This window comes from Fukomys damarensis, unplaced genomic scaffold (assembly GCF_012274545.1).
Source record: "Fukomys damarensis isolate Sample0158 unplaced genomic scaffold, DMR_v1.0_HiC HiC_scaffold_24, whole genome shotgun sequence".
Lineage (NCBI taxonomy): Eukaryota > Metazoa > Chordata > Mammalia > Rodentia > Bathyergidae > Fukomys > Fukomys damarensis.
In genome coordinates this window covers 56,615,692-56,642,896 of record NW_022900936.1, presented here as the reverse complement: position 1 = coordinate 56,642,896, position 27,205 = coordinate 56,615,692, and the positions used below count along the sequence as shown (strand labels likewise).

Sequence of the window (27,205 nt, the reverse complement as noted above, 5' to 3'; positions counted from 1 at the left end):
CACTAGAATTATGAGAAAAGTTTCCACTGACTTGGCCAGAAATCCACTATTCCAATGTTTAATATCCACATAATCAATACAATTTCTGGAGGTATCTCTTCAACCTTGATTAATTTATTTTTAGAGATAAACAGCCTTGAAGCGTGAAATGAAGGGCATACTGGGAAATGACGTTGTATTTCATCAGCCAATCAAATCGAGGATTATGAGCCCCAAGCCAATGGATGCAGACCAGGGGTGGGACTTGGAGGAAATGATTGCGGTTATAACTGCCCTTGGTTTCGGCTGGTTTTGAAGTCAGGGAAATGGCTGGCCTTAGCTTCTCTCAACCGTCAAGGTATCCTCCTGAGATTCTGGGCGGTGAGCATTCCTTTCATTTCCTTTTCTGGAGGTTCACCTTTTCCCATTGGTACTTTCAACCCTTTCTTCCAGAAAAGCAAATGTTCCCATAGTATTCCAGCTCAGATTCAGTCACTCACTCTTGGGGCATTCTTACTGCTATCAGGAAAGACCTCTCCCAAAGATTAACCAGGCTTTCTGTTTTCTCCCCCTCAACTCCTGAAACTCCTCCGAATGTGTCACTGGCTTGGGAATAATGCTTTTGTATTCATAAGGGCAACGGGCAATCCACCTTCAAAGTCTGTGAGTAGTAGGAAGGGTGCCTAGTGTAAGAGTGGAGTTTACCAAGGAGGTGATCCAACCCCTGCTGTTTATGAGCCACAAACCATCATGAACTTTGGAGCTTTGTGAGTACTGGGACCTCACAGTGTGCTCTTCAGGGTACTTTTGTCATCTCGGTCCTGCAAAATGCAATGATTAAAAAAAAAGGGGGGAAGAATGTTCTCACTTTCAGGGACTGGATGAATTTCGTGACTCCCTCCTCCACCAGAAAGATAATATCTGAAGTTGGCTGGCTGGCTGGTCAGTCTACATGAAATGTTGAGAAGGCCATCATTAGTTACCTCACACAAGAAGATTTTTTTATATATTAGCTATTTAACTGATAGTTTAATGCAGAGAACCTACATGGCAAACCATTATCAAGATAATACGTTATATGCATGTGCCAGTCCCCCAAAATTAGCATCACTATTTTGTACTGCTATCATGCACTAATATATATACATGTGTCACTAGATGATATGCATGTGATTTTTTTCTGCTTTTAAAATGTATGTATATATGAAAAATGCTTATTAGAGGAAGTTCAATAACTGGTTGCTTAAGGCAACTGAATGAGAAGCTAATAGCAAATACTGAGCCTGTAGGACATTTAAGTCCATGTATATAAAACTATTCTGTCCCTGAGAGGCCTGTTTGATTACCTGACTGTGACAATTATTAATTGTTTCAAACCCTTATCTAAACCCTTCTTCTTATTTCAAAAAGTAACCATGAGATAAAACAATTTAATAATTCTTAAGTAATTGTTTGGGATTTTCATACTATTCATTCTTGGTTGCTGGGCCAATATTTCAAAGAGAAAATCTGACCTGTTGGTGATCCAAATGAGATAATAGAAGGTTGTGATTGGTTATCAACATCTTCTATTAATTTCTGTCTGTACAAAAAATAAGTGAGATCAGAATATTCTTCCCTCATCTTACTTGCCACCTTTAGCAAACACCAGAACACGCTTCCAGAGGCTCAGATAAGAGAAGGGTAACTCTCCGGAGCTGAGTGACCTGTCCCAGTTTGTGTTATCAATGACAGGTGAATGGTTAGATGAAGGATCTTTCTTTCAGATAGTTGGGTTGATACAGAATAGATGATAACAGTATTGCTTGGCACTGTAAAAGAACAACTGGTGTCACCCCCTAGTCTTTATCACACAAGATTCTACCTTTTCCAGTTTATTTAAAATGAAAGCTTCATCAAAGAAATGGGCATCTCTAACTTTGAAAGATAAGAAGATATCACCAGAAATACTTAACAGAAGTGATATGGTTTCTTTTTTTTTTTTAGAAAAATATTACAAGACCACCAAGAAAGGAAAGCTATGTTCCTTTGATTCTCTCTGAATTTTGCAAAGACATAGAATTAGATTTTAAAATACTGTATGAAACAACATGGATGAAATCGATCTTTCCCATGTCATTTTTCATAATACTTCTGACACATGGTTGTCATTCATCCAGCGTGTGTTTTTGAATTCTGCTGATGATCTTCCTGAAATTATTCTTATAGTGTCTCTCATTTGTACTATTGGAGGTAAGTCTCTCTCTCTCTCTCTCTCTCTCTCTCTCTCTCTCCCCCCTCCACCCCCCTCTCTCTCTCTGATTTTATTTCTTGGATATGTGTAATAAATGCTAACATACAGAATTAAAGAAAGTAACAGTGGTAGGAAGTTAGAATGTCATTGCTAAATTCATTCCTTTAGCACAATATCCTCCATACAATGGATGAAAGAATAGTTTTCCCCTGAGGCGAAAGATGTAGCATCTATCTGTCTTGCATGTTAATCACTTCTGTCAGCTTCACAGTGCTCATGCCTTCCTATTTGCTAGATCAGGCATAGGTTTCAATGGTGAGATTAGTAGAAGCAAATTATCAGGAAATCAAATGTTGGGGTAGGGAGTCCTATGAGTCATATACAAATGACAAATATAAGCCCAGATCTTATAAGAACACTATAGAAACTAAAGGAAAACACTTGTTTTTGTTCTTTCCTACTTTCTTTGACTTGAGTAGGAATTACATGACAAAGAAGCAGGACAAATGAAATAGAAGAAAGCGCTTTAGTAAGTATTGTGTATTGCTGCTTGATTACACCAATTAACAAAGTTAAGATTTATTGTGGGCTTTGTAATATGTACTATGTAACTAGGTTTTTATTGTGGGGTAAATTACAGGCAGTGTGAAGGAAGGTCTTGATTATAGAAAATATGAAATTGATAATGAATAGCTTTTCGTTACTCTGCTAATTAATCATAACATTAAAGTTGTATAAATATGATACTTCATGGTGTTTCAGTAGCAACATATGTTTTGCAGCATTTTTGAACATGCACTTGAAAATCTTTCTAATTCCTGTCCCTGTGATATTGTTTTTACTTGGATGCTGTCTTGAAATACTGAGTTTTACATCTTTTGAAGTGAGTATAATAAATGAATGTTTTATACTATATTTAAAAATGATATAAATGCAAATTTAGATTAAGAAAATTTATAAAAATATTCATCCCCTTTCTGCTGCTCTGTCATCTGATTAATGCTTGCAATGTTGAAAAAAGGCCAGGCCTGAAAAGGGTGAGATCAGCCTAAACACACTCAAAACAGAGCCTCAGTCTTAAGTATATAGGTAGATCAGAAGGAATGCCCATACAGCTACTGAGTTAGAATGGCCCATAAGTTTTTAATAAGAATTCAAAAATGTAGAAAAGAAATTAACTAACAACATAGGATCTCAGGGAAATTTTGTGTTGCCAATACACAATTTTAGTAGTAATCTAATTCTAATATCCAGCCATTTTTTGGCCTCAATTAAAAATTTTTCTTAGGGTTTCCAGTGTGCCTAGGATAGACTATATTAAGAAACATAAATTGAACCTCTTACCAGAAGTTGGAAGTGAGAAGCTAGGCTAACTATAGTCAAGGCAGCTACAGTATTGCAAAGTACTTGATGACAATTCGAATCAGATAAAGAAGAGAGAGAATATTTACTATGAAATATATGGAATTTATTATTGACACAGTGTGGTGGCTCAGTTTGTGACAGATTTCTGTAAATAAATATTTTACATTTTGTGGGCCTTATAATCTCTGTCACAGTCAATTTTACCACTGTAGCTCAAAAGCCATCATAGGCAAGGCAAACATGAGTGTCATAGCTGTGTTCCAATAAAACTTTATTTATGAAAACGAGCAATGGGCTAAATTTGGGCCAGGAGCCATAGTTTACCAATCCTAGTAAAAAAATCATAGATATGAGAACTTGTCTGAAAAATGATTAACTTTTCTTAACAATTTTACCCAGTAATATTCACAAAAATTATAGACAATATGTATTCATCTAAGAACCAGATGCAAGTAATTACTTCAGTTGTTATGAATGTAACAGGAAAAACAATCAGTGCCTGCATTCATAGGACATGGAGTTAAAAAGAAACCCATGGAGAATGCAACAATGTCACCTAACATCTAATGCAAAAAAGATATACTTAGTGTTTTCTTAATGAACAAACATTGAATAGATGATAAAATTCGCTAAAATCAACTAAATGTTTTATGGTAAACATCATTAATTAGTTTTATTTACTTTCCAGGTTTTATTCCTGTTAGTCTGTCTTATTCTTCCACATGTATCTTGCATATAATTCATGTCTAATTATTTATGATTTTATGAATTTAATATAATCTTTTTGGGTGTGTGTATTTTTGTGCATGATAAGCCACATACCTGAAGCATCTTTCTTTTGTATGCTAAAATTAGTTACATGTTTTTCCATGTCAATATTTTCCCTATACCCGGTCTTTAAAAAAATAGGTACAAAGATATACAATTAACCTTACTCTGCAATTGGTAATAATCAGTTGGGAAATTATGAAAATCCTGCAGCGTGAACACTTTAGCACTTATTACATTGTGTTTTATCTTTTCATAATTTTCTTTCTTTGTTGAGATTGAGGAGTTTGATATGTTAAGACAGGGAAAGATAAAATATTTTTATAGTACTCGCTTTGGCAGCACATATACTAAAATATTTTTATATTACTAGATCCAAAGATATGCAGTTACCATACAATGGATGAATCCAGAGTTATTTTTTGGTATATTCATACCAGTAATTATGTTTAATGTTGCATTAGAAATAGATGTATATATGCTCCAAAAGTTAATGTGGCAGGTAAGTATTATTTTTCTGTAATAAAATTCATTCATGAAGCTGGGCTTAGTGGCACACACCTATAATCCCAGCTCTCAGTAGGCTGAGGCAAGAGGATCACTGTGAGTTCAAGATCAGCCAGAGCTACATAGTAAGTTCAAGGCCAGCCAGAACTACATAGCGAGACCTTGCCTTAAAAAAAAAAAAATCATTTATAAACCATGTGCCAGTTTTGCACTTTTAGAAAAATTGCTCCAAAATAGAAAACCAAGAAGATGGGAAAAGTACAGGGTATCAGAGTAGTAAATTTAGCTTCATATATTAGTGAATAAATCACATCTTGGTAGTTGTCTGGTATGTTGAAAACCTAGGGGGAAATCATATAAAAAGTTTCTAAAAATCTGGCAGAACTTCATACCAATTATAACTTTAATTCTGAGAAGCTTATGGGCACTATTATGGAAGTATATTAGCTCTAGTTAGAAAAAACTTGTTGAGAAAAGCCATGCTTTCAAGTCAGTTCATACAGTCTAAAGCTTCCTACACCCACGTAGAAATGAAGAAAAGCTGAGAAGGAAACCAACAGATGCAGCCAGACTCTAATTTGCAATCTACAATGATTTTGCTGGTCATGGGGAAAACTTTGAGATAAAATACTCGAGATTATATGTAGAGTGTGCACTTCTTTCAAAGAAATGAAAAATTTAGTAACAATGAGGTCATTACTTAAACTACATCAGAAGCAAAATTGTTTGAACAATTTATATTTTTAATCCAAATCCAAACACGTGGAGTTCAGGAAAAAAATGCAGAAGCTGTTTTTTTTCTGCTAAGCCATTCCATTATCTCTGTCCAGGAGGGTTTGGCTTCAGAATTTGAGACCTGGGTAGTCCCGCTTTTATAACTGTTAATGGGTGCTTTTAGTACTTCCTGGTTCTACATCTATAATAATCCCGATTACCTGCTTTTTAAAATGGAACACAGAAGCAATCTGATTTCTCTACTATAAATTTCTTTGCAGATATTTTTAATTGCAATTCCTGGCTTCTTCGTTAATTATATGTTAATTTTGTGGTATCTGCAATCTGTGAATAAATTGCTTTTGAAACCCATGCAGTGGTCACTATTTTCAGTTATTCTTATGAGCTCAGATCCCCTGTTAACTGCAGCTGCCATAAAAGACCTTGGTAGGTATATTTTTCTCTTTTTCTGTGTTAAGCTATCATATTTTGTAATTAATGTGTCGTAGTTTTAAGATTTTTTTGTGTAGTATCTTTCCACTTTGTAAAGTTGTGTAGTGAGGGATTACAGATTGAAGATTTTTAGAAGAGATTCTGGAAGTGATGCTTAGGACAGAAGAAAATGGCAGTGTCCAAAAAGAGCATTATATCCAGTTGTGAACTAGGGCAGGTGATTGCTTAGAAGCCTTCATTTATACAGGCTTCTACCTTGAACCAACAGAAGAGTTCTGGAGTATTATAATATCAATTACAGTTTGGTTGTTCCAGATATGTTGGTTGGCCCAAATGAAAACACTCAGTAGGATAATAACATTTAAAAAAATATCTTTGGAGTCATTGTCATCATAGGGAACCCAAGCTTAAAAAGTAAGAAAAACAATAAAATTGCTGGTGATAGCAGTAGTTTCAGTATAAAAAAATCTATATTGAAAGGTAAAATGCCAAGTTAATTTAACCCAGAAAATCAAAATATTTCAAAAGCCTCCACAAGAAAGATTATCCCTAATATTTCCAAGTTGCATTTTTATGATGCCAATTAGAAAGTGTTTTAAAATAGAATATTCATGTGACACATTCGTGTCTTCCTCTCTGCACGTTTTTACTCCACATCTCTCTTTACATGGCTTTTTCAGTACCAACACTGTCTGTTCAAAATATTTGAGGAAGTTAATGCTATAACACGTAGGAGCTGATTTTATACTTTTCCTGCAATTTGTCATATCTTGTTATATAGTATGTCACTGATTTTCTAGCCTGTTATTTTGGCGTTTAAATATTCTATTTGTTATATCTTGTCATTCTCATACATTTTGGCCATCTTGCCTTCATTTTTGGAATTTATTTTTCTCTTCACTTTGCACCTTTCAAAAAAATTTTTCAAGCATTTTCCACTTAGCAGCATTTCTGCTTGAGTTTGCAAAGCAAGATTTATATGTTTATAAATTCATAAATATGGATAACTTTTATCCTTGCAAACATATTCTTTATATATCTAGATGTTATATACACAATCATATTTTGAGAATATAAAAAAATCTATGTAGGACTATGTATACCATACATAAGTGCATCAACATTATCTTGCTTTTTGACTTGTGTCCCCAAATTCATTATTTTAAAATATTCTCTTTTTGATATGCTAATTTTATTTATTAAATGAAACCATTAAAGCATCATAGTAGGTTTTGCTGGGTAATAAACTGCAGATGTAGTGTCTTAAAACAACAATCTGGGAAGCAGTTCTGATGATAATGGGCTGGACTCTGCTCATCTTGGTACGTTCACAAATCCATCTACAGTCATCTAGGAGGTGGATATCTGTGGACTAAGTGATCTGGGATGGTGTCAACCAGGAGAATTCGCCTTTCCTCCATGTACTGCTCTTGCTCCTTTTAGAGGGTGGCCAGGAAATGCTGCCAGGAGGGTTCCAGGAGCCTAAGCAAGAGGAAGCAAAAGTCTCTGCTTTCATTATGTCTCATAACCAAACAGATGGGTCCTTTTGTGCAGTCTTAGAGCAACAGGCATAGATACAGCAAAGCGGAGAACTGGGCCTTCAAGGCAATTGAGCTTGCAGAGGAACAAACTGCTTTGACTTGTCTTCTCTCCTGCCAGCAAACTTAGAGTTATGGAGGGGATGGTTCACAAAAAGAATTTTTACTATCTAATAACAGTTTTCTCCTTTTTAGTAAAACACTAAAGATTCTCAGAGTCATAGTTGAGCCAGAGCAAGTACATTTAATGGTGGAGGAAAAGGATAACTGACAGATACATAAACTTTGAATACCATGAGAGAGGAAAATTAGGATGAAAGTTGGTAATAGGGTACAGCTTGATTTCTAAAGCTATTGAAAAGAATAGATGGAGAAGTCAGGCAACATCTAACTAGATTATGCGGATAACTGCCTCAACACTGAGATGCCATGTTACGAAGCCTTGGTCAATAAATGCATCATTCATCATTTCTGTCTTACTTTAAAAATCCTTAACAACAAATTCACTTCCATAGGCCCAATCACTGGATTTTTTAAAAAATTAATAAATTTTACGTTTTTAATCAGTGATTTGAAACAAAGAATGAGAACTGAAACTAAATCTTTGACTTATATAAACGTAATGAACCACAATTCATCTTGTACCTAATGATTACAATGTAGACTTGGATTTCATTAATAGTTTAGTAATTAACTTTCCTTGAAGGGAGTTTTCAACTATAACTGAAATATAAGCATGTAAGAGAAATTGTGTAATAGTATAAATCCAAAGCAGAGAACATTTTTCTATTTGCCAATAAAATTTTATCCTTTTAATACTGGTATTTTTCTCTCCTAAAAAATCCCCCCCTTCAACATACATAGGTCTTTCTAAAAGTCTCATAAGTTTGATTAATGGAGAAAGCGTGATAACCTGTGTTATAGCATTAATCGTATTTTCTACCACTATGGATATTAACATGAGAAGTCAACACATAGTAAACCATAATTTAGGTAAGGACCATTTTCTTTCTTTATTTCTTAAAAGCAGAATTCTGTATTTCCTGAAAGCTGATATAGATTTTGTAATGTCTTACCATAAATTACATTTATGGATACAAAACAATGAGAACCAGTGTAATGATTTACTTTTTATGTAGCACTACCATAGAGCTTTTATTTAACATTAGCTGTGGCTTTGTTGTGTGGCTTGTGGAGGGCTTTCAATGAGGACACTTCTAAGAGCAGTGCTCCACAGGCTTGGTCTGAATCAAAATGTTAGACAAGAAAGATGAAAGAGGTACTTTTTTTTAAGTGTGGGAAAACAGAAGATAAGCCCAGGTAGTGCATCCTGTCTTAGCAAGAGAGGGAGCAGCTTTCCCTCCTGTTTTCCCTGAGACTATCTTCTATGAGACAAATACCATAAAGTCAGTTTAGGAAGAAAGTGTGAGTTGTGTGTTCACCATAGGGCCGGGAAGCGGTGCTTATAAATAAAATTGAAAGCTGCTCAAAGCTGAATGGTTATCAACTACACATTTGTGCAGTTGTCATCCAGAACATGAAATATAACATTACTAGCACTTCTGGAAGCATCTCAGTGGCCCTCACCAGTCAAAACTTCTTTTCTTCTTCCTAGAAAATTATTCCTTGTGTAGTCTTTGAAACACCAGGTAATGGATAAAATGAATCCACAAGACTCATTTAAGATGCTCGTGAAGTAAAAATATTTTCAAAATAATTAAGTTATTTACCTTTTTATTGTATGGATAGTTCCACTGATTTTTGAAAAGTCGTTAGAGCCTTCTCAAGAAATTGATAACGTACACCTTTCCACCATTGGGTGGCTTCATTATTCTAAGGCCTCCCACAGTATTGTCTCATTCCACCACCTTTATCCTATCTCTTTGAAAAACAAACATTTAGAAAGTGCCTACAAGCCAGTCTAGCTCATCAGGGAGTCTCCATGATGCCAAATAATTCATGCTGTTAAAATGTGGCTTTTCTACTACCCCCTCTCCTCAAAAGTGAAGAGCATACCAGGTTAGTTTTCTTTTTTCTTTTGGTACCGGTGATTGAACTTGGGTCCTTGTGCTTGCAAGGTAGGCAGCAGAACCTCCGAGCTAAATCCCTGGCCCCAAAGTTAGTTTTCTGATCACTAAGAAGAGGAGACTAGCACTGGAGAGTGCTTCTTTGTTGAGCATCCAGTGACACTGCTTACCTCCATTCTCACCTATCCCACCTTACATATTTATGTCTAAACTCTAAAATGAAGACTTCTTTCCCAAGAAGATCCATTCTGAGGGCCATCCCTTACCTTCTTCCTAAAAGGAACTGGTCCTGATAGTTGACAGTTAGTTACCTTGGTTGGAAATAGGACACCTTTGCTTTCAGCCTTTGAGACTTGTAAGCCACACACTGATAAAACTGAATCCATCGTTGATTGCTGGGCCATGAAAGTTCAGAACACCTGTAGTACATCTGCTTTAAAGGCTTTAAATTTGCCATCCATGGAACGTGAGAAAACCAAATAGCCACATATACAACCTTTTGCAAAATCCAGAATACAAGGGAGGTGACCCAATAAAGCACAAAGAGTTTTTACCATAAAATATCCTTTAGACATGAGCTTATTGAAGATGACTAAGGTGAAAAGCAAGAAATTTTCTATATTCAGAAGCACCTTAAAATCTCAAAATTTATGGTGTTGCACACCTATAATTCCAGCACTTAGGAAGCTGAGGCAGGAGAATCACCATGAGTTAGAGGCCAGCCTAAGCTACATAGTGAGATCAATGCCAGCCTGAACTACATAGGAAGACCCTGTCTCAAACAAACAAACAAACAAACAAACAAACAAACCACACTCAAGATGATTGGAAAAACTAGAAAAATACAAAGAAATAAAATCATATATGTCAGGCCAGAGGATGCATGTCCAGCTACTCAACCTGGAGCAATATTTTACCAAGCTCCATTTAAAATATATTGGCCACAGAACTTCAGGGAAACATACATTAGAAATTATATTGACAGTCTAATCAAGAGGATATTTTTCATATTTGCTGTAAGGTGATAAAGAGAACATAGATAGGAAGGTATTGATGTGGAAGTTGATTCATCCATTCATTGATCCAACAATTATTTAATAATGTGTAGTGTGCAAAAATTCTTATTCTAGAACCTCGAAATGCAGCCAGGAACACAACTGCGAGCCCCCTCCCATTTGTAGAATTTGCAATATGGTTTTGATAACAATGAATGGAACAGAACATTGTGGGGTTTTGGTTGTTTTAGATCTCAAAGAAATAGAAACTGTAAGCAATCGCTATCAATAATAGTTGCAGTTACTTTTGTAATAAAAGCTCTTCTGGAAGAAAAAGAAAAGTTAATTTATTTTCTTGGCCTTTAGAGCCTTGAGCTGAGCTCTTAATATCAGTGTTACTCTTTGATGTCATTATATATTTAATAATAAAGAAAATTAATAATAGTTACTATACTCAGAATTCTTACCTAATTCAAATTGGGTAAAACGAGTTTAAAAACAGTAATACTACATTTGCTTGGATATTTTTCCTGGCTTAACAAAGCCAGTAAATATGTTACCTATTAAATACTATTTTTCTTTCTTAAAGAAGAAAGCAACTTTCAAACTGGTGTCTAACCCTCAAGATTTGGATATGCTTTTGAAACCAGAGCCAGCCTCCGTTCTAGATTTCAGTGACAGGAAACACCAAACTCTGTCATGGCCAGCCCATGCCCAAAATTCACATAGCTCAGAGGACCACTCATGGAATTCTCTCATGTTCCAACTGTCCCCAGAGATATTGATCATTCTACCTGGAACACCTAGAAACCATGGCTCCTTTTCAGCCATCAAGATGAGTATAGTTGAGAAAGAATCCAAATCACCTCCACAATCCTGATATTGCCCTCCCTACCAATAGATGTTTATGGACAAGACTCAAAAAAGGATACTTTTCCTTCCATTGTGCTATCTCAGAGAACCATTTTGGAATTTGTTTTCCAAATTCAGCCTTGTTTTTTGTTGGCACAGTTGTTGCTGCTTCTCTATCAGTCACCCTTTATCTTGGTTTGGTTCTTGCTTTCCACTTATGCTATTGGAGTTGGCTCCTCCAGCTTCCTGACCCAAGACTTACTCTTATTTGTGATTCACATGTTGTTTCCCTGTTACTTACTCTATATAGATGACCACTTCTTTGCCCACTGGTATGCCAGGCTCCAGGCACTGAGTCTATTACGGGCTAAGACTCCTGTTTGCTGGGAAGGGCATCATAAAAATTAAGAAATATCTGAAAATATCAATAACAATAAAGGAGCAGCAGTTTCACTTTTAGGATTTAGGATGTAATCAGATAAGCATAAAAACAGTATTAACAGAAATAGATACTGCAAAATTATTTATCTAGAGGGAAAATTAAAGCCATTGTGATGACCAACAATAAAGAAGTTTTTTAGTTTGACAGGCCAACATAGCATAAGAGATTCACTCAGCAGGGTCTCAGAGGCATTTCTATTTCTATTCTCATTGTGTTACATTAGATCTAGAATATAAGTTCTATGAGTTTGGGACTTCTACCAGAGCAAAACTACTCTAGTAGTACTACTAAAGTACTACTTTCTAGTAGAGTATCCAGGATTTCCTACACCACTTGACACACAGTAGGTACTGAATAAATATATATACTCCTTAGGAGAGACCGAATGAAAGAAGCTCTTCAAGTTAACTGGACAAATTTCCCAAATTTTAAGTGTAGTTTTAGCATATTAAAAAGAAACTCAACTTAGAAATAATAATGAGTGTTTTTAAATTAATATTATTTGCAATTAACAAGTCATATATATATATATATTTGTAGAGTAGTGTGACATTTTGAAGTATTACAGTATGAGTAAGTGATTAAGTCAATTTAATGTATCCATTGTCTTGCTTACCTGTAACTTTTTATGATGAGACATTTGAATTTTACTCCCTTATTTTGAAATAGATAATATGTGATATTGACTGTAGTCACTTTGCTATGCAATAGATTTCAAAATTGATTTCTTTTGTCCCTCTGAAACTTTGTACCCTTTGATCAACAATTTTCCTACTCTCCTGATGCCTCCCACCTAGAGTCTAGTAACCATCATTCTACTCTCTACTTTTATGAGCTCAAGTTTTTTACATTCCATATATAAGTAAGATAATGTGATTGTCGTAGTCAGCTTTCCCATTGCCAGGACATGACACCTGACACCCACCACTTGAAGAAGTTTAATGTAGTTCCTGATTCGGTACATGGTTAGCAGGCTCCAAAGCAGAAACACCATGGTGGAAAGATAGGGCAGAGCATAACTATTTAATTCATGGTCAGGAAAGCAAAGCAGCAGAGAGCAGCAGCAGAGAATGGGGCAAGGGACCAGATATAATACTCGAGGTCACATCTCCATGACTCACCCAGACACACCTAGAAGCGTGCTCCACTGATCTCCCGGGTGGCTCTTGAGCCAATCAAGTTGACACAATCAAGTTTAACCATCTCAGTAATCTTTCTGTGTGTGCTTGGCTTATTTCACCCAGGACAATGTCCCTTAAGTTCATCCATGTTGTTGCAAATGGTAGAATTACCTTCCTGTCAAAGACCAAATAGTATTTCTATGTTCCTACATACCATGTTTTTAAAATCCATCCACCTGTTGATAGACATTTGAGTTTCCATATCTTGGAAACAAAAATCCAATTTAAAAATGGGCAGAGACCCTGATCAGGTATTTCTCCAAAGAAGACATACATTTTTGTACCATAAGAATTTGAAAATTTTGTTTTGAATAGACCAAAACTCTTCATATTCATAATAATGACAATACTTGAATGGGGTAGTAGGAGCTCATTCTTTGGGCTTTGTGTAACAATAGAATGATTATGATGAAGGTACTAGAAATGACAGAAAAGTTAAGAAATATAAAAGTCAAGAATTCTATAAGGATTAGTGATTCTTTAAAAAATTATAGGTCTTTTCAATCTCAGCAAAAATTAGTTTTAAGAATAACAATAGCCGAAAAGAATAGTAGCACAAACCATTCACTTATTGAAGATTAGAATTTTTCAAGAGTAATTTATTAGACATTTTAAATAGGACTGAGAATAGTCTGATGCTTAAGAAAACACCCAGACTCAGTTGTTATCTACCTGCTACATTTTATTTAGAGCCACAGTAAAACATAATGTACAATGGCCCATACAAGAACTTTTTTAGATTCTGGATTCTGCCAAAGAGATCATTTGTCGAATTCCAAAAACAGCAGCATTCATTAATGAATGGAATAAGAAAATTAAATTAATAAAATCTGTCCATAACACTCTTTCGCACCAAGTCATCCATGGGAGACTTAAGGTTCTGACTGTGACTAGCCAATAGGACATGGGGCAAATGTCAAGTACACTCATTTCAGGTTTACATTCCATTGCAATAACCTCTTTTGTCTTTCTAGTTCAGTCTCCTGAATAAACACAAAGCAAAGCAAAATATGATCCAAAGTTCTAAATTCAAAGTAAAAGAATATATAAATTATACAAGTCATCCACAAATTCATGAAAAATTAAAAAACAAGAATAGATGAGTTATATAGTAAATATATGTAGTGACTAAATAAGTAGGTTTTTAAAAAGGCTAATTAATGAAAATAGTAAATGAAACCAGGAGTGAACTCTTCTAGCATTAAATGTATCTTAGAACAGATAAGCAAAGGAAAATCTATAATGCAGTCTTTAAAGTACACTGAAGTAGGAGAGCATATTGAAAACTTTATCTACCCATCTTTCTATTTACATTGCTCACAGTTTACTCCCTTACTGTCTTTTCTTATAAGCAAATTCTATACTATATACAAAGACAGTAACAACTCAACTAAGAAGTCTGAAAAAAATCACCTTTTTGAAGGGAGAAGCTTGTAGAGAACTTTTTTTTTTTTTGGCACTGGGGACTGAACTTGGGAACTTGCACTTGCAAGGCAGGCGGCAGAACCACTGAGCTAAATCCCCAGCCCAAGTAGAACAATTTTAATAGTTCTATTATTGTAAATTGAATATTATTAAAGCACAAAACAAATATTTTGCTTCTGTGGGTTCAGGAAGGGCTGATGTGGAAAACAAGGGCCTTGATGTGTATTATATATCAACAAACTTGTTGCAATAGGAAATGAAAAAGGTATCTTTTATATTTTAGAAATAAAACTGATTTTTCCAAGCATATAAACCAATTGCTCTAAGTATCTTCCCACTTCTAGTATAAATTTTTACAATAAATACACATTAATTTGAAAACAAACAATTGAAGCGATATCTGCATTCTAATATTCATTTCAATAATAAAGGTAAAGACAAAAAGAAAAGCATCACTTAAAATTAAGGCACATGAGTTCTACTAACTGTTTTCTATTTTCTCCCTTTTCTTATAGCCCATGATATTATGCTAGCAATTTGGACAGATATTGTAGGAAGTCTCTTGTTTGGAATTTTAAGTTCAAAACTGATTCAGTCGTGGATGTCTGACATTCATTTTGATGATGTCAGTTACACAATTCTCATCTTTACAGCGCTGTACCTCATCTATTACATTTGTAAGTGAAGGGTCTATGCCTAAAATTAAATGATAAAATATAAAGATTCAAAGTAAGAACACACATGTCAGGAAAATACATAATAGGCAAGGTTTTTTTATCAGCCTATCAAGGTGCAATATTTTTGTTAAAATAGTCCATCAAAAAGGTAAAAGTTGTGAATATGTATCACAGACAACAATGTACCAAGATATATAAATCAAGTATTATCATAATAGAAAGAATAATTTGATAAAACTATAGTTATACTGAGTGCTGTACTATGCCTTTCCAAGAGAAGGAATTTTGGTTATAAGAAGATTTAAATAAGAATTAATCTGCTTGTTTTATAAGATGCATAATGTGGTTTTCTTCCCAAAGGAAAATTCCTATAATTTACATATACATTAGGCCTTCCTCTGTATTTGCCAATTTAACATCAACCAGCCAGATTGAATGTATCTGTTTTGAACATTTACAGATTTTTAAAAATTCTGATCATTGTTCCCTAAATACAGCCTAGCAATATTTATATAGCATTTACATCAGATGTAGTATAAGTAATCTAGAGATAATTTAAAGTATATACAGTATTTAAAGAATATAGAAGTATATGGAAGGTTATATACATCTGCTATACATTTTATATAAGTGATTTGAGCATCATCACATTTTGATAGGGGAGTGGTGCTGGAACGTGTTACTAGTAAACAGCAAGGGATGACTGTACTTGTAGACTATTTACGGAAATTAACTAGGAGAACATGTCAGTTAAATCCTAAACATTATTTACAACAGTAAAATTAATTTTAATGTTTGTTACAAAAGGAAGATTTGGGAAAATTTATCATTCTAACTGCATATAGTAATGCAGTTAGAATATAGATGTAGAATATTCTACAGACTATAGATGAGCTGTCTTTCAAAAACTATTATATCTATACTTTACCTATTATTTTAATTTTAAGCTATAATACACTATTTTGTTGAGGTCAAGGAAGAGACACCTCTAGTAGACGTACTTTTTAAAAGAAAATGCCACCATTTTTTATACTTTTCAATCTTTCATAGTAAATTCACCCCAAAAAATGTGCTGGGTAAATAGATCCACAGTTGGCCTTGGTTGGACCAGATCCCCCCACTTCTTTTATCACGCACTATTTCCATCTTCTACTGTCTGCCGAGAAGAAGCTATATGAAGTGGGCTCATCCATAAAGAACTCATCAGGTCACTTCCACTTCAGCGGTCCTGAGTACCTCAGAAAGAAACAGCTCTGTGCAGGGTTCTCACACCTCACTAGAGTACATGAAAAGTTTTGTGAGCTCTTATGTACCTGCTAATTACCTGAAGCCGAAGAAGTGCAAGTATGTCCACTATGGACTTCACTACACGGTTGGGTGGGAATCTGAGGAGGAAACAGGACAATCATAGTGGTGATAATTTGTAATATTTTCCAGCTGGAACAAAGTGGGGCAGCCTTGTGTTTGTGCCGCTATGGTAAAACTTTATGTTTCTTTCATTTAAAAAACAGGTGAGCTAGTTGGACTGTCTGGAATATTTACCATCACTTCTATAGGACTTTTTTTAAATTCTACAAGTTTTAAACCACGAATTGGAACACTTCTTTTTGAGTGAGTAGCTAACGTATTTTCACTTTGCTTTCTTCCTTGGAAACTTATTATGATACAACCACATCTACTGCCCAAAGTAAGATATTGTCATAGAAACTAACTCCTTTATAAACACTTCTTGAAAAGCTTTTTTACCTGTACCTTCAAATCTTTTAATTTTGGGCAAAATTTATAACCTTACCTTGAATTCGTGCTGACTCAGTTACCCACTAACTTATCATCTCTGAACATTAATTCAGTAATTTCAGTCTAAGTCCTACAGACACTAGTCAGGCCAGGATTAAACCAGTGAGACTCTCATCTCAGGTTTAAAATTGAAGAGGGGGCAAAAAATGGCAGCAGTTGAAGTAAATCACATTTTAATGCAATATTGCTTTTAAAAATATAAATTAACATAAAAATATTGAATAGGATTAGTAATATCAAAAAAGACAGTAAGTCCAAACTAAACATAAGGCAACTGTGGGTAAAAGTGTTCCATGCCTTGCTCAAAGGCACCCAGCTTATGGGATGAGTGGAATCTGTGTCAGCCTAGAGTCAGGGTACAATGAACAGGTAGGAACGAGACCTAAATGTTCAAGGACAACATATATGTCAATAGAGCTCTAAAAATAAACAAAAGCGATTTTTGGAGTGTCAAAGTTATTACAAAAGATATAAGGAATTCAGAAGTCAGAAACTTAGCAGTGTAAGATCTTAAAAGATTCTAATGTACTTCATTTAGATTTCATGTCAATTTCAAGAAAAGTCAATTTTACTTGTAGCAAGGCAATATTTATTGAGCAATGGTTTAAAAAATTAAAACATCACACAAATTTGTAATTATACATATAGAGAATTAATTCAGAAACTTCCTTTCACCTTACTTTAACTGAAGGCTAGATCTCTCTCAAAGACATTGCCACTCTTGCATTCTTTAAAATTTTTATTATCTTTTTCACCTGCATCCTGGTGTTATGGAATCTGCTATGTGACCTTTCTATATTTTAAAGTTAAATAATTGTTAAATAATTGTTTCTCCTTATTCCTCAAAGAACCCAATTTTGAAGTTCATACCATAGGATTATACCATCTTCTACCCTCTTGGTGTCTCTAGAAGTTTGAATCACACTTTTTGTTTTGTAAAGATCTTGGCTTCTGTATTTCTGGGACTCTCTCCAGCATTACTCTGTTACTATTTTTAGTGAAGTCACTGTCAATACAGTTGATCCTTCTACTTTTTTTTTGGCTTTTAGTTCTTAAAACATCTCTCTTCTTGAGTATGTTCATCATTCTATTTCAGCCACCCACTTCCATAGACATTAAATAACCACTGTATAAGCTCAGTTTCAAGAATTTTACTATCTAAAAGGTAGATATTGTGCAAAATTTTACCCTCCAAGAGTGTAGAAATTTAAGCTAATAGTGGCAAAATCCTATTGTATACCCCAATAGCCTACAACAGATCCATCAAACACCTTAAGAGAAAAACTGTACTATCCCCTATCTTTTCATCTTCCATGCTGTTGTATGCCCTCCAGTTCCAGCAACTCTGCGACTACACTGTGATCATAACTCATTGAACTTGTGATTTTTTACAGACTTTAACATGACTCATATTTAATTTCTCCTTATTAATATCACTTTGAAACATTTAATAATTTTTTATTAATAACTTTTCTTTTGTTAGGTCAAAATTGCACTAATGGTAAATCCTATAGCTGGCATCCCTGCTACCTCTATGATTTTTTTCTATCATTTTCATGCACACACACTCTTCTTTAGTCATACTGATCAACACGATATTCCTCAAATTTGCCAAAATGCTCCCTTATTTGGACTTACTTCTCTGTGTTTATACTCTTGGATAGAGCTTCTCCTGTACATTGGCAGAAGTGGCTGCCTCACCTCTTTCATGTTTCTATTCATTTGTCACCTTATTAGAGAGAAAGTTTTCCAAAATAGAAAGTACTCCTCACTAGCTTCTACAAATCCAATTTTCTCTGCCTTTCACTTCTCTAAAATGTCCAGTCCACTACCAATCCTCTGGGCTATTGCCTATATATTGTTGGAAAATAAAAATAATACAGATGCTTAGATGTACTAGAATCAACATTTATAAGTAAGACTATAGGACTTCTAGTTTTTAAAATCTCACATAAATATTCACATACCACATTTTCACATATCAGTTTTACAAAATTATATATACACAGGATTATGGCTCATTGTTACCTGAAAAGATCTATGTTTTTTAAAACAAGTCATAACTTTAAAAAAAAATGGGAGGTCTTTTTCAGTATGCTCAAATCATTGTGTACATGCACAAATACAAATACGAGTACATGCATTCATCTACTGGGTGTATTCGAAGGGTGGCTGTTCGGCTCATAAACCCAAAGTGTGATGGACACTTATTCCTTAGAGAATCTGGTTTCATACTCATCAAATTGCTCCCATCAATTTCTACTGTGTATGAAAGTGTCACGACAACTTCTTTTTGCTGACCTAGTTTGATTACATTTCACGGTACTTAAAAAGACTAATTTTGAGACTTTTAGATGAGAAGACAGAATAGAAATGCATCTGAGTGACCCTGAAGGAAAAGTATTTAGACTTAGAAAGGAGAAGTTGCATTCTGAGGAGAGGAAGAGAGGAAAGGTTCTGGGAATCATGAGGTAAAAGGAAAGCTAAACAGCAGAGACAAAGAAAGACAATGCAGAGTAAAACATGAAGTATTCTTTTTTTTTTTTTTCCTCATTGAGTTTATTGGTACATTTTAGGTATACAGTACAGTTACATTCATTATTGGGATCTTGTACCTTTACATGACAGGTCTTGGTTCTCATTTCTTCCCCTTGTCCCTGCCCTCCCTTCACCTCTCCTCCCCTCCCCCTTTACATACAATTCATTTCCATTTTTTCATTTTCTCATACTTTTTTCTTTTCCCTTATTAGATTTCCCCTACCTTTCCCACTTTCCTACACCTTTAGCCCATTTCTTCCTATTTCACATTGTCTATTATATCATTAGGATCTTAGGTACTATTACAGTTTATTCACACCAGAGAAACTATTTGGTATTTACACAAACATGAAGGATTCTTTAGTGCCAACCTCAGCTCCCTGGGAAGAGAAGAATCTGACTGTACAACCATAATATAAGCCTGGAGAGGTCTGGCAGCTCCAATAATAAGCAATAGACTGGCACATCCCTAGTCACAGGAGAAACCCACAGCTATCACATTCTGTAGTAGTCATTTTCCCACTACTGGAACCAAATATCTTCTAAAGTGAACATAGTGCTGAGTCTAAAAGAATACAATTCACTGGCTCTCTCTGCTAGGGAAGGGTGGGGCAAGGCTCAGCATCCATACAGCCCCAGCCTGATAGGCTGGAGTAGAGAAGAACTACAAGAGGTGCCCTGTGTGACTCACTACTTTCCCTCCTTAACTGATGGTTACAATATCAGAGTCATAGAAAGAAACTTTTGCAATCCAAATACTCTCACAGGCAGAAATGTTTTTACTCACTTTTCTTTTTCTCCTTTTTCCCTTCCTTTCTTTCTCTCTTTAGTTTTTTCATTTCATATTTTTTCTTTTATCTCATTATTTATTTACTTATTTTAATATATTAACTGGGTTTTTTAAATTGATTTTTAAATATCTTGCTCTTTTCTCCTGTTTATCATTTTTCCCTTTTTTTTTTTTTTTTTTTTTGGTACTGGGGATCAAACTTGGGAGGGAGGTAAGGGAACCACTGAGCTAAATCACCAGCCCTCATTTCTCCCTTTTTAAAAAAATCTTGCTTCTTCTATTTTCTCTTTTCTTAACCACATTCATTGTTAATTATTAACATTACTTTTACCTTTACTGATTTTTAACTTTTTTATCCCTTTCTTTTATATTGTTATTAGTGACATAGTTGTTGGTTGTAATTTGTTTTTAGTGCATTTCGGTGACTGGTTTGTCTTTCTGTGTCATTTCTACTATGGTTTGCTTTCTCTCTGAGTGGGACTAGAGACTGAGCCTTCAAAAGAGAGATTTTCCCAGATGTACTCAGCTACATCACCTTTGACAAAGGAGCTGACCATCCTCAGTGGAGGAAAGATAGCCTCTTTAATAAATGGTGTTGGAAAAACTGGATTTCAACCTGCCAAAGATTAAAACTGGACCCTTATCTTTCACCATTCACTGAATTAAAATCCAAGTGGATTAAAGATATAAACATTAAAACAGAAACACTAAACTTGCTGGAAGATAAGTTAGGCAGACCTCTTGAAGACATTGGCATAGGAAAAGACTTTATGAACAAATCCTCAGTAGCACGGGAACTAGCACAAAGAATCAACAAGTGGGATCTCGTCTTATTAAAAAGCTTCTGTACTGCAAAAGAAATCATCAACAGAACTAAGAGACAACCTGCAATGTGGGAAAAAGTTTTTACCAGCTGCTCCTCAGACAAAGGACTATTATCAAGAATATATAAAGAACTCAGAACAGTCAGCCCCCCCAAATATAAAGACCCAATTCATAAATGGGTATCTGAAATGAACAGACATTTCTCAAACAAAGAAGTAAAAGCAGCAAGTAAATATATGAAAAAATGTTGGTGATTTGAGAGATGCAGATGAAAACAACACTGAGATTCCACCTCACCCCACAAAGAATGGCTGCTATCAAGAAATCACACAATAACAACAAATGTTGGCCAGGGTTGTGGGGAGAATGGAACTCTTCTCCATTGTTGGTGGGAGTGCAGACTGGTGCAACCACTATGGAAATCAATATGGAGATACCTCAAAGAGCTGGGATGAGAGGTTCCATTTGACCCAGCCATCCCTCTGCTGGGTATCTTTCCAAAAGAATTAAAAGAATCATACCACAGTGATATATGCACAACCATGTGTATAGCGGCACAGTTTGCAATAGTTAAAACTTGGATACAGCCCATTTGCCCATCAGTTGCAGACTGGATAAAGAAGTTGTGGTTTTTCTATAAAATGGAATACTACTCAGCCATAAAGAATGAGAAATTAGATTCATTCATAGGAAAATGGATACATATTGAGGATATACTCCTAAGTGAAATAAATAAGTCACATATGTGGAAATACTGAATAGTTTCTCTGGTGTGAAAAACTGTAACAGTACATAAGATCCTAATGATATAATTGACCATGTGAAATAGGAAGAAAAGTGCTAAAGGTGTGGGGAAAATGGGAAGGGTAGGGGAAAGGGAATAAGGGAAAAGAAAAAAATATGAGAAAATGAAAAAATGGAAATAAAGTGATTGTAAATGGGGAGAGGAAGAGGGGGTGAAGGGAGGGCATGGACAAGGGGGAAAAAATGAGAACCAAGACCTGTCATGTAGAGGCACACGATCCCAATAATGAAAGTAATTGTACTGTATACCATAAATGTACCAATAAACTAAATAAAAGAGGGATTTTCACTAAGAACTTTACATAAAATGGAAGACATAACCTTCCTGAAAGATCTGCAAATCTTAACATAGAAACACAAGAAGAATAAAACCTCTGCTATGGGTTTGAAACTTTTAAGTGCTAAACATTTCTCAAGAAGTAACTTTATGATGATCAAGTACTTCAAAGAAGATAAGCATCGGAATGAATTAATGAAAATATTGGAGGAAATAAAAGAACAATTATATAAAAAGGTAGATTTTCTAAAAAAAATATTGGAAATGAAAAGCTCAATGCATCAAAAAAAAAAAACTCAATGGAGTCACTGAACTAGATCAAGCAGAAGACATAATTGCTTGAAGATGAGGTTGATGAGTTATTCCATTCAGGCAGAAAAAAAGAATACTATAAGTAAGATGTAAAACAACTCTGGGACACAATTTAAAAAGCAGATTTATGATTTTTCATTGCATCGAAGAGGACACCAAGAAACAGATTAAAGGCATAGAAAATTTAGTTAATGAAATAATAGCAAAAAATATTGCTAAATCTTGGGAAATACATGGAAATCCAGGTACAGGAGATGTTTAAATCTCAAACAGGTATAACCTCCCACATCATACAAAAGTTAAAATCTGAAACAGGTATAGCCTCCAATATAATACAAAAGTTAAAATTTCAAGAGCACAGAACAAAGACAGCATATTGAAAGTTGCAAAATACAAACATTACATCACTTACAAAGGTAAATCCACCGCATAACTTCAGTTCTCTAAGCAGAAATTGTCAATTTCACTATTTGTCAGGGAAATGCAAATCAAAAACACAATAATATATTAGTAAATATAGCCATGATCAAAAGGTATTAAATATTAGCAAGAAAATGGAGAAAAGAAATCCCTTTGACACTGTTGGTGAGAAAGTAAACTGCTACAACCAGTTTGGAGATTTCTCAAAAAAATAAATAAATAAAGTAAAATAAGCATATGCTTAATCCTACTTCTTCCAAGTATATAATCTAACAAAAATGAAATCATTATCTTGAGGTGACACCTGTTCTTTCATGTTCCTTACAGCATTATTTGCAATTGCTAAGATAGGAAAATAGTGACTTAAATGTCTGTTGACAGATGAATGGGTAATGAAAATGTGTGAGATGATAGATAAATATTTGTGTGTGATTGGTGTGTATATATGCAGATTATGGAATTATATATCATTCTCCCAAGTAATGAGTGTTCTCTTTCAAAAAAATCTATACATATTATTTTAACCTTTCTATTATTTGAATCTTTAAGGCATATTAGTCCACTTTGTTAAGCTCAAGGAAGAAACAACTCTAATAGAAATACTTTTAAGAAAATCTCATAGTTTTGTATACTTTTCAAATATCCATAGTTTTAAAAATAAGAAAATTTACCATTTTTTTATAATATGAATGAAGCTAGAAGACAGATGCTATGTGAAATAAACCAGACAAAGGAAGTCAAATATTGTATGATCTGACTTACATAGTAGAATCTAAAATAGTCAAACTCACACAGAATAAAAAGGTTGTTTCAGGGACAGAGAGTACAAAGAGGAACAGGGAACAAAGTTTTAGTGATATAATATAAATAATTTCAGGGAATTTAATGCCCACTATGATGGAGATTACAGTTAAAAATACTGTGTTGTGTGCTTGGAATTTGCTGAGAGGATATTTAATAAATGTCCTCATTACATGTATACACACACACACACACACACAAATAATTACATGAGGTCATGAATATATCATGGTGGTTCATGTTGATCATTTTGCTATTGGATGTGGTGGAAGCCAGTCATTGCAGGATCATGTCCCATTCAAAGAATTGGATAAGGCAATCTATGAATTTGAAAGATTAATATTTATTTAAAGGCAAGGAAGGTAAAAGAAGAGAAGAAATACTCAAGAAAAAAAATACTCTGAAAAAAAGTGAAAATATGTCCAGCACTCAGGATAGGCCACTGCAAGAACAAGATGACAGTCCTCCAAAGTCCCCCAAAATCAATGGTTGGGACCTTTAGATCCTCTTTTGATGTCAGATGCAGGCTGTAGTTAGATGGCTCTCCACAATTGACAGGTCATGGGCCAGGGATTTAGCTCAGTGGTTCAGTGGCCTGCTTTGCAAGTGCAAGAACCTGAGTTCAATCCCCGGTATAGGCCACTGCAAGAACAAGATGACAGTCCTCCAAAGTCCCCCAAAATCAATGGTTGGGACCTTTAGATCCTCTTTTGATGTCAGATGCAGGCTGTAGTTAGATGGCTCTCCACAATTGACAGGTCATGGGCCAGGGATTTAGCTCAGTGGTTCAGTGGCCTGCTTTGCAAGTGCAAGAACCTGAGTTCAATCCCCGGTGTAACAAGTTGAACATGTTAAAAATAGACCATGATTGTATTTTATTTATCCATAAAATGAAGAAGTTGACAAAAGAGATTCATTCACATCTTCTGAACAGTAGCGAGATTTTAGACAAGAGCTTAATTCTATCACCATGTAAATCAGATTTGTATTTTATTATTCCTTTAAAAATAATTGACAGTCTTCAACGTAGAGTATCATATTGTCAACAAATAATGAAAGTTTAACTTCTTCCTTTCCTATCTTTATTGCTTTAATTTCTTTCTCTTGTCTAATTGCTGTGGCTAATATTTCCAGAACTATATCAAAGAGGAGTACTGATAGTAGTTATCCTTGTCTTACTCCAGATTTTAACATGAAGGTTTTCAGGTTTTGGCCATTTAATATGATGTTGGCTGTTGGTTTTTCATAGATAGCCTTTATTAAGTTGAGATATAGACCATCTATTCCAATTTTTTGCAGGGTTTTTATCATGAATGGGTGTTGAATTTTGTCAAATGCTTTTTCTGCATCTATTGAGATGATCATATGGTTTTTGTCCTTGACTCAATTAATCTGCTATATTACATTTATTGACTTATGTATGTTTAACCATCCTTGCATCCTGGGAATAAATCTGATTTGGTCAGAGTGTTTGATCTTCTTGATGACCCTCTGTATTCTTTTTGCCAGTATCTTATTAAGGATTTTTGCATCTATATTCATTAAGGAGATTGGCCTGTAGTTCTCTTTTTTAGTTGGGTCTTTCCCTGGTTTGGGAATCAAAGTAATACTTGCTTCAAGGAATGAATTTGGAAGTATTGCTTCCCTTTCAATTTCATTGAAAAATTTAAAAAGTTGTAGCAGTAGTTCTTCTCTAAATGTCTTGTAAAATTCAGCAGTGAATTCATCAGGACCTGGGCTTTTCTTCATTGGTAAACTTTTAATTACATTTTCAATTTCACTGTAATTGGGGTATTTTGAATTTTTTTTTATCTTCTTCATTCAACTTTGGTAATTCATAAGTATCTAGAAATCTGTCCATTTCTTCCGTTTTCCATTTTTTATAGTACAGGTTATCAAAGTAGGTACTGACAACCCTCTGGATTTCTGTTGAATCTGTTGTGACTGCACCTTTTTATTCCTAATTTCATGGATTTGAACCTTTTCTTTCCTTTTTTTGACAAGATTAGCTAAGGGTTTATCAATTTTATTTATTCTTTATTTTATTTATTTCTTCTTTCAGAAGGGTAGGGGAAAGGAAATAAGGGAAAGGAAAAAATATGAGAAAAGGGAAAAAATGAAAATAAAGTATTTGTAAATAGGTAGGGAGGAGGGGTGAAGCAAGGGCAGGTGTAAGGAGAAAAAATGAGAACCAGGACCTCTCATGTAAAGGTACAAGATCCCAATGATGAAGGTAACTGTACTGTATACCTAAAATGTACCAATAAACTCAACAAGAAAAAAAAAAACCTTTTGATGCATTGATTCTTTTTATCATTTTCTTAGTTTCCATTGCATTGATTTCTGCTCTAATCTTTATAATTTCCTCTCTTGTATGAGCTTTGGGTTTTTCTTGTTCTTTTTCTAGGAGTCTAAGACTCATCATTAGGTTGTTTATTTGCACTTGCTCTGTTTTTCTATTGTGGGCATTCACTGCTATGAATTTTCCACACAGAACTGCTTTCACTGTGTTCCATAGATTCCTGTATGTTGTATTGATATTATCATTTATTTGTAAAAACTGTCTAATTTCTTCTTTAATTTCCTCTGAGACCCAGGAGGGTGTTGTTCAATTTCCATGTGCTAGTGAAGTTCCTATGGTTTCTTACGCTATTGATCTCCAGCTTGATTGCACTATGATCTGATAATATACAGGGGATGACTTTGATTCCTTTGCATTTATTCAAACCTGTTCTATGAGCTAGTATGTCATCTATCTTGGAGAATGACCCATGTGCAGCCAAAACGAATGTATATCCTGATTTTGTGGGGTAGAACACTCTATAGACGTCTGTTAATTCCATATGTTCAAAACCTTGGCTCAGTTCTAGTATTTCATTGTTGATTCTTTTCCTAGCTGATCTGTCTATTTGTGATAGTGGAGTATTTAGATCCCCCACTACAATTGTATTAGTGCTTATTTGGTTTTTCATGTTATTTAATATTTATTTTATATAGTTGTGGAAATTAATATTTGGTGCATATATGTTCCACCAAAAGACTTCTAGACTTAATTGACACTTTCAGCAGAGTAGCTGGATACAAGGTAAACACTCAAAAATCAATAGCCCTCTTGTACAAAAATAACACACTCACTGAGAGAGAAATTAAGTAAACAATTCCTTTCACAGTGGCATCCAAAAAATGAAGTATCTAGTAATCAATCTAATGAAAGAGAGGAGCAAAAGAACTCTACACTGAAAACTACAGCACTCTGGAAAAAGAGATCTCAGAGAATATAACAAAATGGAAAGATCTCCCCTGCTCCTGGGTAGGAAGAATCAACATAGTGAAAATGGCTGTACTACCAAAACTGCTCTACAGATTCAAGGCAATGACAACTGAAATTCCAACACTATATTTCACAGAATTAGGAAAAAATAATCCAAAAATTCATTTGGAGCAATAAGAGACCTAGAATAGCAAAAGCCTTCCTAGGCAACAGA

The 27,205-nt window shown here is 34.6% G+C and overlaps 1 protein-coding gene across 2 annotated transcripts in view; it reads left to right on the top strand.

The window, feature by feature from the left end:
- The first annotated feature begins 268 nt into the window (after positions 1-268).
- Slc9c1 (solute carrier family 9 member C1) overlaps positions 269-27,205 on the top strand; it is a 123,360-nt gene continuing 96,423 nt past the window's right edge. The window contains exons 1-9 of one of the 2 annotated variants that reach the window (XM_010630135.3): positions 273-360; positions 615-746; positions 1,966-2,211; positions 2,995-3,095; positions 4,719-4,847; positions 5,848-6,013; positions 8,422-8,550; positions 14,995-15,156; positions 16,668-16,767. In XM_010630135.3, coding sequence (XP_010628437.1) covers positions 2,070-2,211; positions 2,995-3,095; positions 4,719-4,847; positions 5,848-6,013; positions 8,422-8,550; positions 14,995-15,156; positions 16,668-16,767 — 929 coding nt within the window. In that variant the 5' untranslated portion in view covers positions 273-360; positions 615-746; positions 1,966-2,069. Of the gene's footprint in view, positions 361-614; positions 747-1,965; positions 2,212-2,994; positions 3,096-4,718; positions 4,848-5,847; positions 6,014-8,421; positions 8,551-14,994; positions 15,157-16,667; positions 16,768-27,205 lie in introns of both variants that reach the window. The other variant, XM_010630136.1, reaches the window with a different exon arrangement.